At 36.1% G+C, this 14,388-nt stretch overlaps 1 protein-coding gene across 8 annotated transcripts in view; it reads right to left on the bottom strand.

Moving 5' to 3' along the window:
* Nucleotides 1-14,388, bottom strand: part of DCUN1D4 (defective in cullin neddylation 1 domain containing 4) — a 41,832-nt gene that overhangs the window by 4,365 nt on the left and 23,079 nt on the right. For all 8 annotated transcript variants that reach the window (XM_038134655.1, XM_038134657.1, XM_038134661.1 and 5 more), the window contains 6 exons: nucleotides 10,019-10,113; nucleotides 7,663-7,733; nucleotides 6,025-6,116; nucleotides 5,051-5,159; nucleotides 613-717; nucleotides 42-144 (listed from right to left, as the gene is read on the bottom strand). In XM_038134655.1, coding sequence (XP_037990583.1) covers nucleotides 42-144; nucleotides 613-717; nucleotides 5,051-5,159; nucleotides 6,025-6,116; nucleotides 7,663-7,733; nucleotides 10,019-10,113 — 575 coding nt within the window. The remainder of the gene's footprint in view (nucleotides 1-41; nucleotides 145-612; nucleotides 718-5,050; nucleotides 5,160-6,024; nucleotides 6,117-7,662; nucleotides 7,734-10,018; nucleotides 10,114-14,388) is intronic.

Genomic DNA, 14,388 nt, shown 5'->3' with positions numbered 1-14,388 from the left:
AAATAAATTATTTTAGAACATCAACATATGGTAGTACTTACAGGCTCCATCTTCATCATAGTTACTGAGGTCAAGGTTAATTGTTCTGCTGAATTCAAGAACGTTACACCATTGGTCCTTATTGATAACTTTGTATTTTGATTGCTGCTTGAGGCAAGAAACAGAAATTACTGAAATGTATTTTCAACTGTCTCAAACTCAGACTTTCTTACAGAAAATTTAAACTTTTTTGTGCCTTATTATTTTAATCTGTATGCTATCTAAAACTAAAAAGGATTAAACCATCAAGTATTGAAACTACTTTTGAATCATGCTTCTGATTAAGACATCTTTTAGAGGGCAAACATACAGCAATAAAATAATGTCCAAAAGCAAATAAATTAACATTCTATAGTTTGTTCTGCATTACACAAATCTTAACAGCATAAGATTTTGGGAAAAAGGAAGAAAGGAAAGATAACCAGCTGCATGTGCTGCTTTGGCAGTTTCAATTTCCTGAGCCAGAACACGGCATTCTTAGCTGTTCATTCTACCTCGAGTTAAAAGTATCAGAGAAGACAGCCAATATATGGGGGATTAAAAACCCAACTAATTCTGTTTCCAATTCCATACCTCTAGAAACTGATGAAACACTGGAAAAAGGGACCATGCTTTTCCTAAAAGAAGGCCCAACATACACTTGGCAGTATTGATATCTAGGCTGCGCTGGTCCTTTTCCTGCATGAAAAGGTTAAAAAAGGAAAACAGAGCATGAATTCCAGATTTTTCATTTTCCCTCACAGCTCACCCATGGACAAAATAAATTACCAAATAAATAATATACAGCAGTATCTAACAGTGTTTTTTAATGAAACACAACTTGCCAGTAAAATTTCCTTCCTTACAGGTAATGGCTTTTTATATGGAGATGTTGCTTTCTACAGATGTTAATAAAAACATCACCGTTAGGGCAGATGAGGCATGAGGTCATTTCTGACTTCAGACCTCCCTAGCAAGCAACGGCCACCACATCCCCAGCCACGCTGGCACTTACCCTCTACACAGCCACACCTCTCCGAATAGCAGCGCTGTCCCCACTTCCCACCCTATCATTACAACTATGTGGGCTGTCAATAGACACTCAGAGCTAACTGACACCTCCTTCCTTACACGAGAGTGAGCCAAGGGATGATCTTTGTTCTGTTATTCTAACTGATTACATGGAATTCAGATTAAATTACCAAAGGAGCAGACAGAACATAGTACACTAGCACACTGAGACTTCCCTCTGGACTGTCCAGTTTTAGTTCCATGTAACAACAGCATATTTAAGCTTAAAGGCTGATTTTATTTTTTTTTTGTTTCTGCCAAGTAAGAGCAGCAGCATCTGTACCCAGCAGGTTTGTTAACTGTGGCAAATATTTAGTAACGTAACTCCTGCACATCTCAAAGTACCATGTGTGTGACTCCATTTTTTTACGCAGTTTATTCATCTACATTTGTTATCACAAAATTAAACCAATTTTGCTGAGAGATGAGACATAAACCCCACATTTTTATGCCTTGGTTTTAATACTAAGCTACATTCACAAGTTAATGAAATAACAAAAAATAAATTTCCATATAAGCTAATGTAGACCTTGTTCTGTGTATTCATGACAGCAGACTGCAAAGTCTAAATTAAGAGATATCACAGAATCATGGAATGGGTAAGGAACTGCAGCAGTCATCAGGTCCGGCTCCCCTGCTCAAGCAGGGCCACCCTAGAGCACACAGCACAGGGGTGCACCCAAGTGGTTCTTGACTATCTCCTGAAAGGGAGACTCCACAACCTCTCTGGGAAGTCTATTCCAGTCTGTGGTCACCTGCACAGCAAAGAAGTTCTCCCCTATATTCAGGTGGAACTTCCTGTGCATCACTTTCTGCTCACAGCCTTTTGTCCTATTGCTTGGCACCACTAAGAAAAGCCTGGATCCTTTCTCTGACAGATACTGATAGACACTGGCAAGCTCCTGTCCTTTAACCAACCTCACTGCCCTCCACAGGACCTCCTCCAGGAGCTCCATGTCTCTCTTGCCCTGAGGAGCCCAGAGCTGGGCACAGCACTCCTGATGTGGCCTCACCAGGGCTGAGTAGAGGGGCAGGATCACCTCCCTCAGCCTGCTGCCAATGTTCTTCCTAATGCACCCCAGGACACCATTGGCCTTCTCATCCACACGGGCACACTCACTGCTGGCTCGTGGACAGTTTGCTGTCCACCATCCCACACAGGGATATTCTGGATGCAGGGACTGTCTAACAGATCATTGCAAGACAGCTAGCTGCCCACGACAAAGGGAACTGTGCCCTGGGTTTCACCTGCAAAAATGCACTTCTATCTATTACAGAATATGCATCTTTATTAAAAAAACAAGCTCAAATCATAACTGAATTGTCTTCTATCACATAGGAAGGAATTGACAGAGCAAGAACCCAGTCCTCAGTCAACAACTGAATGCCCTAGTCACAAGGTTATGTTCATTTCATACTAATCACTCCTCTGAAATTGTATAGACAGAATTTAATGCAGATTTGTTTTGAAAGTAATGTGGGGAGACCAGCAATTCTGAAAACATGACAAAGTGTTTTGCATTCTGGGCACTAAATCCAAGAGGGATTTAGAGAAAAAAAGTAAATTCCATGATGAACAAAGCTTTTCAATTAGTAATAAAGATGAAAAAGAAACCTGAAAAGGCATTTTTGCACTAGTATGATACGAATCTTTCACTTATTTCCAACCTCAAAAGTTCTAAAAACTAATCCTCCTTCCAAAGCCCATCTACACTTCTGTCACAAATACCTTTAAAACAGAAATAATGCTGCTGTCAGAATACATTTATTTTACCTACTGTTCATACTCTGAATTCTTCCCACACACTCAAGTATTAATGAAATCAGGCTCTATTGCCTTTACTTTGGCCACACTGGTTTTTCATGCCTTATATTGTTACATTTCTGCATTCTCTCTTTCAGACTAGTGATCAGAACAAATTGTTCAGATAAGCCCTTTCTACCCACCTCCAACTGCCTAATGGCACATCTGCCATGACAGATGATGCAATTGCATTCTTAGCATACATTCTAGACACATTCCTTGGATACAAGTTAGAGGAATTTATTAACAAACTTTATTTTATCTCAGTATTTGTTTTACACTAATGATAGACAGTCTTCCTGAGATTTTCTTCCCTTACTATTTCACATTAAAGATCTATTTGAGCCATTCAATAGATGCATCTGTATGTTCTAAAACTTGGCACTAACAAGGGCAAACATGGATTGAGAAATGTTATTTGTGCTTAATATCAACATATGGTGTTATAAATTATTTCCTCAAATCTATGCTGACTTAAATCATGCATGCCACATGAAACCTTGATGACACATTTTTATTCACAAACTAACTTCAAATGCCAAATCAACAGACTCTTTAAAAACATTTTCTTTTAAAACTTAGGAAGTTTAGACAAGTGGCTTTTTGCCATAGAGCACTCCCCTGAAAGAATTATCCTTAGGACAGAAATTATACAATCTCCTGACTGTGAAACCATCAGCTTTCTTCTATCAATCACTTCAGTGATTCTGAAAAAAGTTATGCCAGTTTAATCTGACATCTATAAATATAGCTGCCTTTGTTCTTTTCTATTCTTACTGGATGCCATTTTCCTATGCACTTTACCCATGTCTGTAGTATGGAAAGTTCAATAATCATTTTAGCCAAATATTCCCCAGTTTATACCTTGTTGACTTCAAGTTCTATAATCTGCAGGGGCTTTTTGTCACAAATGAAGTCACAGCACCTGTGTCTCAATGTTTAAATTTTTTTTTGAGATCACTGTTTGTCACACCAGTTTGGTACCTCTTGAAAAGAATACACACACTATCCACTTTTAAAGTATCTGCACTTACTTTTGACAGGCCATCAGCTGGCACAGGTTTGCTCTCTATCCCAAATATTTCATCAGTATCTTGAACTTCTTAGGCAATGCCTTTGAAATTTACATTCAGCAAAACCAGCAGAATAAAGCTTCACACAGTAAAGAAGGAATTAAGAGGTTGATATTGCTTTTCTTTTCCTCACATACTAACTAATCCCATGCATGTTTTTCTATTCGCCTGCAAGTTTCCCTGTTTAAAAGTGAAGTACCATAAATCCAAATGCTGAGATGCAGAAAGCACTGAGGTACCAAAAAACTGAGTTGCTAATGAGATACTATCAGAACTGCTTCCAGTTCGATTTCTCCCTATTTTTCTGATTTTCTCACGCTACTTTTTTTGGTGCAAGTTCTTAGTATTTTTAGTTTTCTTGCACTGAAATCTGAGGTTCATTTCTACGTTTTTATGTTAAATCTTCTGTACACTCCATCACATTAGCAAAACAGATGTCCAAAATCTATTTCAAAATGTTATTTCAGGAAATATAGTTCTCTTATTACTCCTTCCAAGTGTGAATAGTCTTATGTATATTAGTTCCATTACAGGTAAAATTTCATCAAAGCATGTTTTATAGCAGGAAGGCTAGTATCAGGGTATTCTTTAATAAACACTGAAGACATCATTAAAGCCATTCCAACAATCTTCTGAATCAGTATTTATATCATATTCAGCTTTTATCATGTTACCTATTCTTACCAACTATTGAAATGTGTAAAGTGTCTTCCTGTTTTAAATATGTTTATGCTCACAAAATTCAGAGTAAGAATAATTTCAGTAAATTATAAAATCAGGGGAACTCAGTGATAAAGCTCCAATATACAACAGAATGGGGTCTAAATCATTTCCCTGAAGTCATAAAATAGCTTGAGGCAGAGGCATAACAATTTATGTCACTAAACCACTAAGCATTACACAGTCTATATACTTTTCTTTTCCAGTTTTGATATATTGCAAATACTGTTTCAGAACACAAATTGTTCCATTTGTTTGAAGCAATCTTGAGTGGTACCTTCAGAGAAACAAACTTAGAAGCACACAGTATTTCAATTATTATTTATGACAGTAAAGTTTGTAATTTCAAATGCACAGTACTTACCCGTGCAAAGTCAAAGGCATATCTATAAATAAGTTTAAAATTGGTAGGCTCGTTTAATAAAGACCTCAAGTAATCCAGAGAATTTCTCAATTTTTCTGTAGTATCACACCTATGAAACAAGGACCAAGTGAGCTTAGAGTCTGCATTCTTATTGAGATGTCTAATGTTCTAGGAAAAAATCTCTAACACGTATACCCATTAACCTGTTCAAAACACATCACTCTGTACAGACATGTTTTTGAGTATGTCTTCATAAAATGCCTTATTAAACCTGTAGTGTAAAACAAATTTAGGTGAAGTAGCAAAGCCTTACACTGGGACTTACTGGCTTTGTAAAAAATGCACTTTCCAACAGATAAAACGAAGAGCTGGTCCATGCATGGCAAACAAACATCAAACCAAAGCAGTGAAAAATACTTCTAAAGTCTTGCAGAAACTATAGAACTTCCTACACAGTTTCAGTAATTCTCTTCTGGAAGGTTAAGTCAAAACAGTTTGTTCTTTCTCCAACTCCCTATGAAACATGACTATTCAACATTATTTATGTTAATTTTGCTATAAAATTAAGCTCTTAACTGGAGAAAGCAACTCTTAGAGCAATGCAGAGTTACAGAAAGGGTTTGTTTATTTAGTGTTTTGAATCACTCTAACAACATACCAATATCTAAAAGATACGTGTAATCCAGCAACAAAGACTGTTGGTGTCCTTGGGGACAGAAAGAGCGTCAAACCTCATGACATTTCTCTTTTATTGAGACTGCAGATCTTTTAATCCAACTGTATTTAAATGTGCAACATCAGGTTTCAAGTTGTCTCTAAGTGACCATATTATCATAAATTAGGCAAAAATTTGTGACTTCTACTCCACGGCAGAGTTCTTTGCTTTAGGTGTTATGAGTCAAAACACTGAAGTGTGTTTTTTCTGAAAAGCTTGTTTACTATAACAATTATATGAGAATTTTCAAGGCACTTACTGTAGTGATGTCATTCCTTTTAACCATTCTTGTAATGTAAAGTAACCCATGTTTTGTGCATCCAACTTCCATGCTAGCACAAGCATAACTACCTGTTTTAAAGAGAAAAAAAATTGAGACTGAGAATTTAACAAAAAGATCCATGTGCTTTATAAATAACCACTGTTTAGTAGGATACAAATGCTTTTACTTGTATAAGTGAAAAGTTCAGAACTTTGCTACACTATGTTAGAAGTTAAAAAACCCTGTAAGTGACAAACCTGTACACAATCCAAATGAAGAGAAGGTAACAGTACAAATATATAGAGTGAACATCTACCCAAGTTATCAGTCATCTCACGAGCAATACAATGGGGAGAAGATGAGTTGGTGCAAAAGCTGCAGAAAAGGTTTCCCAAAGTAACTACAAAATTTCAGTACCAAGCTATACCTGACATTTGTTAAACCTTCATCTCAATGAACATCACCTGCAATCCATGAAATCAATTATTTGAAAGCTAATAATGATCCCACAATTCAAGCAGATGATAAGTAAATCTAGATGAACTAACATTAATGCACATCAAAACACAGGCTGATAGATCATACTTCAGTTTTGCCCAAAAGGAAACAGTCTTTTTCACATCTCACACAGAAGACCAAAACAAAAAAGAATTTAGATAAAGCAATACCGTAAGATTATTATTAACTTATTTATTAACTTAAGAAACCATTTTTGACAAATGTGTGAAAAAAAAAAAACTTGCAGAATAACTGACCCTGCCAACCTGGAGAAAAGAATAATCTAATCATTTAAATTTGCAACTCAGCCATTAACTAGCTACGGTTAGTGCAACTCTCTACAGCTTATAATGCAAAATCAGAATACCTGCATATACCTCCAAATGCCTGCATAAACCACAACATTTATTATTATCCTAAACTCTGAAATTAGCAAATTACACCTGATGTTCCAGTATATCTTTCAAAGCCACAATTCTCATTTACTTATATGAAGCTCCATGAATTCTGCAAAAGACAGGACTTAAAAATGCATTTAAAGAACAAAAATTAGGCACTAGGAAAAAGCCTGTAAAATGCTCAACTGTTTTTTAGATTTTATTTATATATATATATATATATATATATATATAACTATACACACCTCACAAACAAATAAGTATCTGTAAATGTACTTATATTCCTTACTTGTTTTTTGAAATGGTGTAATGGTAGTACCACTACTGCCCAAAATATTTGAGATCTCTTTCTGTCCTAGAAAACCCAAAGGAAACACTACTTGTTTTTTAGCTGATATGTTAAATCTTGAATGTTGTCTTATCATTTCAGAGAAGACAATCATCAGCTTTTTGTTTTTGAAGATCTCTCTTTTTCTGGAGAGCCTGAAGGTTGGTGGTCTTAAAGTGAAAGAAGGGGCGGCAGTGAAGACAAATTGAGGTTTTACGGGTTGACAGTCTGGGGTTTAAAATAATGGCAAGTTGTTCCCAAATGTCTTTCAAAACCTCCCTAGTTTATATTTCTTGAATTTTTTTAAACTCTCAAGATTCTTTTAATTCTTGGTGGAAAAGCAAGAACTGTAAGACTAGCTCATGTACACCACAGCAGATGAAGCAATTTTAAAATGGATTCCAAACTTACATTTTCTGGTTCAACTCCAATGTCTTCACAAAATTTCTCCATACCTTCTGGCCCTACAATGTCATCTGTCCCTGCAAACAAAATGTATTTTACTTATCTCTAAAAATTAAAATAGTCTGTCCTTTACAGCACAAAAGAAGTGCAATCACATAGTGCAACCTGACCTTCATACAGTTTGTTTGTTTTGGCATTAAATAAATATTTCCACACTTACTATCAGACTTGGATACACTTAAATCTTTATCTCACCTTTGAAAACAGAGAAACTGTAAAACAACTTTTCATCCCTGCCAATCTTTCTACTCGTTTACTGAGATAATCTTGGAAGTGTAAATTATTAAGATTTTTTCATAATGCACTTAAGACTAACAGAACACCCACATAATATTACCAAATTAAATGAGTGAACTATGGCTAGTGAAACTCAGCCATTCCCTGGCTGGAATCTCTACTTTATCACAAGATCAAATCACATAAAAACATGATGTACAGCTATACAGGATACAAGACATTATCATTCCCAGGATCTCATTCCTCATATCTTTATATAATGTTATCCTGCTTATTCATATTGCTACACCATGGTCACACATCATCTGTCTAACAGTAAATGCAACAGGAAGGAAATAATGAATTACAGTTATTTCTTTGCCTACTTAAAAGGAAAAAAAAGATTCAAAACACAAATGCTATTAAAATGCACCACTAATAAAACATGGTCTTAAATCAAGATATTTGTAACTTCTATAATACTCTTGAAAAAATTAGACAGACATTAAGAATTGTACTGTGCAATTCTACACTTTAAGTAGTAAAGTAGTAATTGAACTATTGTTAGAATTATTTGACTCACGTTTAAAAGGGCTCATTTGAAAAAAATATATGCAGAAATGCCTACTTTCCTCCAATATAAAGATCACATATGCAAGAAAAACAGGATTTATAAAGGGAAGATCAATCTGTATTTTTTATTAGGTGATCTATTATAGAAATAACAAGGTTTAATAATGTCCTTTCCCATCTTCTCATAACAGCCTCTCAGTTCTCAGAGTGTACACAACAGACTTTAAAAAGACTCATTCTGTAATGCAAAAACACACCAAGGGAGGGAAAAAACCCAAATGCTGTGTCAACTGTCTGCATACATAAAGAAGACTTATGAAGCAAGAACACAAGAGATTATTCTTTGAAAATTCAATTTTTAGAATGTTACTCAATACTGTAAACAGAATCGTACTCTCCACTTTTCTGTGTTTTATCTTGGTGTGTGCATCCAGTGGAAACCCCAAAGTTCTTTCACAAACAGCCTTCCTTTCATCCTTTCTTTCCATGAAAGTCTTGACAAAAATGAGTCATGCCTGTTGCTAGAGTAAAAAAATAAATCAAGCTGGTCAGAAAGGCAGACAATCTAACAGGTTAGATTTGGCTTGAATTTGTCTGAATCTCCTCTCACAGACTGCCACAGACAAGTGAGATTTCAAAGTATTTAATTTCATTTATATAATTTTATTAGGAGGAAAAAAAAGTTTTATTACATCAAATTAAGTCATTTCATTATGTTTAAAAAGTAGACAAAACAGAACAAGTTAGACATATTATTCAAGACATCACCAGAATACTGCAAGATGACACAAAACATCCATTTAATTTCTTTTTGGTCTTTACAGTCATGAGATCATTTTCTGCCATATGTCAAATTCTTCCTTTCAGAAAACATTTGTAGGAAAACAAATACAGCAACCAATGTCACTAATAAAGGATCATCTTCTGTGACCACAGACCATAATTAACATTCCTAGAAGTAATGCCTGAAGAAAGTTCTCATACACAAGGGCAAGAATAAATAATACAGACTACCTTCCCTATACTTTGTGATGGAAAAGTATCTATCTGATAAAACTAGTACAGGATATTTGAATTCTTTGCTCGAAACCCTAAACACCAGATTCAGCAGGAACAAAACTAGTGTTACTACCTCCCTCACCCTTTGGGTTTTCTTAATTTAAGACACACCACTTCTGAGGCTAATTCTGTACTATGCAGCACTAACATGGCAGATGACAGAGAGGTAACAACATTTTCAGCAGAAGTACAGCTTTAACTGTAGATTTGAATAGTAATGTGTACATGTTCCAAAACATTTTACACCTTCTGTGTTCTTTCTATAGGATACAGTCAAAGATAAAACTCAACCTTGAACTCTTCAACCTCACATCACACAGGATAAAGGAAAGTTTCTCTAAGACTTTTATAAAAATCTTTTATATTCCATCTTTTGAAAGGTCCGTTACTGCAATTTTCATATTCCAATATAAATTTAATTGTTATTGGTAGGAAATTTGCATTTCACACTTACCTGCATATTCATAGAACCATTCTAAGCATCTCTTACTTGAAAAGACTTCTTCTTCCTCTGCTTTTATTCTAGTTGAATCGTATTTTCTATACATACTTAGAAAAAAGAAAGAGAAACAAGTAATTATTTCATCAACATTTTTTAAAAGCAATCTTTTAGTCAACAGCCACTCTTAGCAGAAATATTATTCCTTTCAGTTTACTCAACATTCTGTCCTCATATCCAGTCATTTGGAACACTGCTTAAGAATCGATGACACTAAATACTTGGTTTGCTCACTCTGTCATACTTCCACTGATCCATAATAATTACCCATGTAAATGATCTTCCCCTAAAATGAATATAGGTCAGTTCAAATTCAACCCCAAACTGTTCTGTAGAAGTTCACAGTAAGGCCTTGCCTTACACCACCAGTTACCACAGTCAGCTGATGGGCTGCAATCCAGCTGTGGGTCTACGGCCAGAGTAATCCCATGTCACAGTCAACACAGGTCCTACCTCTAGGTGCACTTGGAATTATTAACTAAAGAAAACTGCAAACACTTTTTTTGCTGCCTCGAAAAGATTCTACAAAAGGCAAAGGCCAAAAGAGACAAGACCTACACTTAGATTATTCTAAAGCCAGTAAATTGGTAACACTAAAGAACCACTAGAAAAAAAAGGTTGAAACTCCTCATGGACAATACCTCAAGGGACGTCATTCATCATGGAATACAGAACCATCTGAAAAGCTGGCCCCTTCCCCCAGAGACTACCAGCAGGGTAATGCTCTTCTCCTTCAACAAGAAGGATAAGGAATTTCAACTACACTAAGGAAACAAATTTAGTATCTGAAACACCTAAAGCACAGAAAACATGACAGAATGTGAAGGGTCACTCCCCCAGTTAGACCTTCTGAAACAGGCAAAATATCATTTGTGCCTGTTAGAGGAAAGAGACTCAGCAGTCCAAGTAGTTATCCACTGCTGCATATGCATTCTCTGATCCATTTCCACCACTCTTCAGAGCTTGGGCTCAAAGGCTGAAAAGAGCAACAAATAAATGGTTCAGTCTAGAGGAGGTAGCCAAGAACAGCTCTGTAAGTGTTCCAAGCATGCAGAGTTTCCTTTCACAATGTCAAATCCTGATGGGGGAAGACAATGAAGCAGCTAACTGGTTCAAGGAGAATTCTGAAACCATTTGAATAATGAAATTAATTTGGAGCTGACTTCATCACTGTTTCATCCTTCTAGAAAGACATGTAAAAGACATCTAGATTTATAGGCTTAGAAGAAACTGATCCCACTATCCTCCACCTAGCTCAGCTATCAGCTGTGAGGAAGTGTAGCTAGAAGTTAACAGCACACAGATCATTCTGTCAGGAATTCAAAGGAATATTTCATGTTTACTGTCATAGTTCTTTTAAAGCAGCTAACCTTTAGAAAAGTAATACTAGTCAGAACAAAATGATAAATTGCTAATTGGAAGACAAATACAAATGAGGCTCTTAAGAAATTTCTTATGAAAAATTGACACTGCACTGAAACACACTGATCTACAACAAACTGGAACATTGTACAGAAATGTCAACCATATGTGTTCCAAACACATATTCATATACTCACAATGTTAGGTTTGGGTTATTTTCATTTTGAAAACATTATTTTCCTATTTGAATTACCTATTTTGCATAAGCTTTATGAAGGCTGCAAAGGAAAAGGCTGACAGCATCACTCAGTAAGAGCTAATCCAGAAGATATAAGTCAGAGTTGGAATAATTTTTTTTAAAATAGGTCTGATAACATTTTCACACTTGCAAAATGAACTGTGATTATGAAAGACCTATCCAATAATTTTTAGGCTACTCTGAATTCAGAGCAATTAAGACAAAGAAAGGAGGCATTCTGCCACTTTGGCAAATGTCTTAATTATTCAGTATCCCTTTTTTTGTCACAAACAAATGTGACAAACACCAAGTAGAATACCAAGCTGGAAACTGTAGCAGGAGCTAGTCAACATCTTTATTCTATTCTCTTTATATTCTCTTTATTCAAGAAGTCTGTAAGAGTAGTGCTGGGATTGAGGACATGGCAAAGCTAACAAGGTTCACAAAGAAAGGTATTTATCACAAGACTCAATGCTTTTTCTTACAAAGGGATGATAACCAATTATCCTGCCCTGCTTGTTCATGTAAATCTTCAACACGTTAAGCTGTCATTATGCAAACAGTGCATTTAAGAAGGAACTCTCAAGAAACAGACTTATTGACAGAGTTGTTAGTCATTCAGATATTTTAGAAAAAAAGGTTTCCTGCATCTACAAATGGCAGAGCTAAATACTGCAGTCTGAAACAAGACATCAGTGCCAGCAGTATGTATAACAGGAATGGTGAGCAAGAACAGAAAAAAACAGCCCTTTTTATATGACCTCTGCATCTGCACACAGCTGAAGAATTTCAGACAACTGATACGAGATTGAAAGTCACTTGTGTTAAGGGTTAAGGTCACAGTTCAGGAACTGCAGGAAATAGCAATAATAATAAATTAAGTCCATGCGTCCAACATATGGCCAAGTAACTCCAATGAAAATGCTCTTGCCTCAAACTTACGATTGTTAAAAAAGCTCAATACCTGACCACTGGAGTTTGATTTTTGAAAAACCAGAACTGCTTACAGACATTCCAGCTTCTGCCAGTTCACCAGTTCACAAAATAAAGTCAAAAGGGATATAATCTTGAAATATTATCCCACTCTCTGCTATAAACTAATTAGTCAGACATGCTTTAACAGTGCAGATGACACTGTAGCACGTTTATAATGAAAACAGACTATGCACGGCCACAATTAGCAATCTCATGTATAAAGACAAACCCTTTTCCTTCCCTGCTTACTCCAAACATTAAATGAGTGTCTCACCCCAGCCTAGCCAAGCCAGCTATTTCTACTAGCGAGAGACTCCTAATCTCTGAAGTGCCTAGTGAAGCAAGATGAGTGAGGAGATGCAAACAAGTAAGTAGACAAGTACCTGAGATTGCTCAGCCTAGGACAACTTGGTTCAATCTAGTGGCACAGAGTAAAGGTGTTTTCAAGGACTACATCCACTGAATTATGATTAATATGGATTTGATTATTTCAAGAAGCATATTTACAGAGGAGAAAAACACAAACTTCCAGACACATCTGGCATCCATTTTATATCTTGCAGTATTCCTCATCTCTGTGGAATTTCTCAGTATCTACTGCAAGATGATGTGCCTTGTGTTTGTTCTAATGACATTATCTCTTGCTATGCAGAAAGACACAGCACCAGAGTGCACAGGGTAGATATCTGAATACTTGGGGAGTACCAAACATCTAATGAACAGATCTCACAAACAGTCCTCAATGGCTCACAGCTTCATCAACATTCCCAGCACCAGTACTTTCAAACAGATGCACAACCATTATGCCAACCAAGTTCTGCTTCGTAATTTGCTTCTATATTGATGGTCTGTAAAAGGAAACTGCCAGTCACAGGAACCTGCCAGGAAAGTGTCAGTCACACACCAGATGTGAAACAACACACTGCTCACAAAAAAAAAAAAAAAAAAAAAAAAAAAAAAGAAAAAGAAAGAAAAAGTTTGGGGGGGGGAGGGTGAGACGGGGCAAGGCACAGGGAGAAAGTAAAAAAATTCAAAAAGATGCCTTCCATAAAGGAAGAGCAAATGAGATGAATATACATGGCATTTTTGGTACTAGAATTTGCACACTGTCAGAGAATGCTGGCACTGAAACAGGATTGCTAAGGGCATTTTCTCCATCATCAGTTAGAAAGGTGCAAGCACAGTTTTATCCCACAATGTCTGCTATACTTGTCACAACTGGACAATACCAAACTCAGAAACATTGCTTTTAGAATTACCCTTCCATTTCTGACTCATGACATGATATCCATCAGGAACAGCAAGAAAAGAAGAAGTATTACCTACAGGCATAATTATGTATTTTCCTCTCAGATGAAACACACATGTAGGTACAATAACTCAGAAAAAATCTTCACTTGAAAAATAGCAAATTTTTAGTTTAGCATGACACTGTGTCAGGACAGTGACAGCAATATGCAAGTTATTTGTAACAAATATCCCTGTAGGGAGCATTCAGGTTTTTCTTTTTTTATCATCTCTTTCTAGCAGCCATTTCATCAGCTAGAGAGAGGAAAGAATGTGGGACAGGGCAGGGCAAAAGCAACATGAGATAACCTGTCTAAATTTTGTAAAAGTGATTTCAGTTACTTAAGCGCATCAAAATGTAATAATTTCTCAGAGATGCTTGCACCTCCATCATGACCTAATAGCTGACTCATAATATCCATGTTTAAACTTATATATGAAATATTCATGTGAGCCAGGGAAC

This window comes from Motacilla alba, chromosome 4 (assembly GCF_015832195.1).
Source record: "Motacilla alba alba isolate MOTALB_02 chromosome 4, Motacilla_alba_V1.0_pri, whole genome shotgun sequence".
Taxonomy (NCBI): domain Eukaryota; kingdom Metazoa; phylum Chordata; class Aves; order Passeriformes; family Motacillidae; genus Motacilla; species Motacilla alba.
Note: the sequence above shows the minus strand (reverse complement) of the source record. Positions and strands in the feature narration are given on the sequence as shown.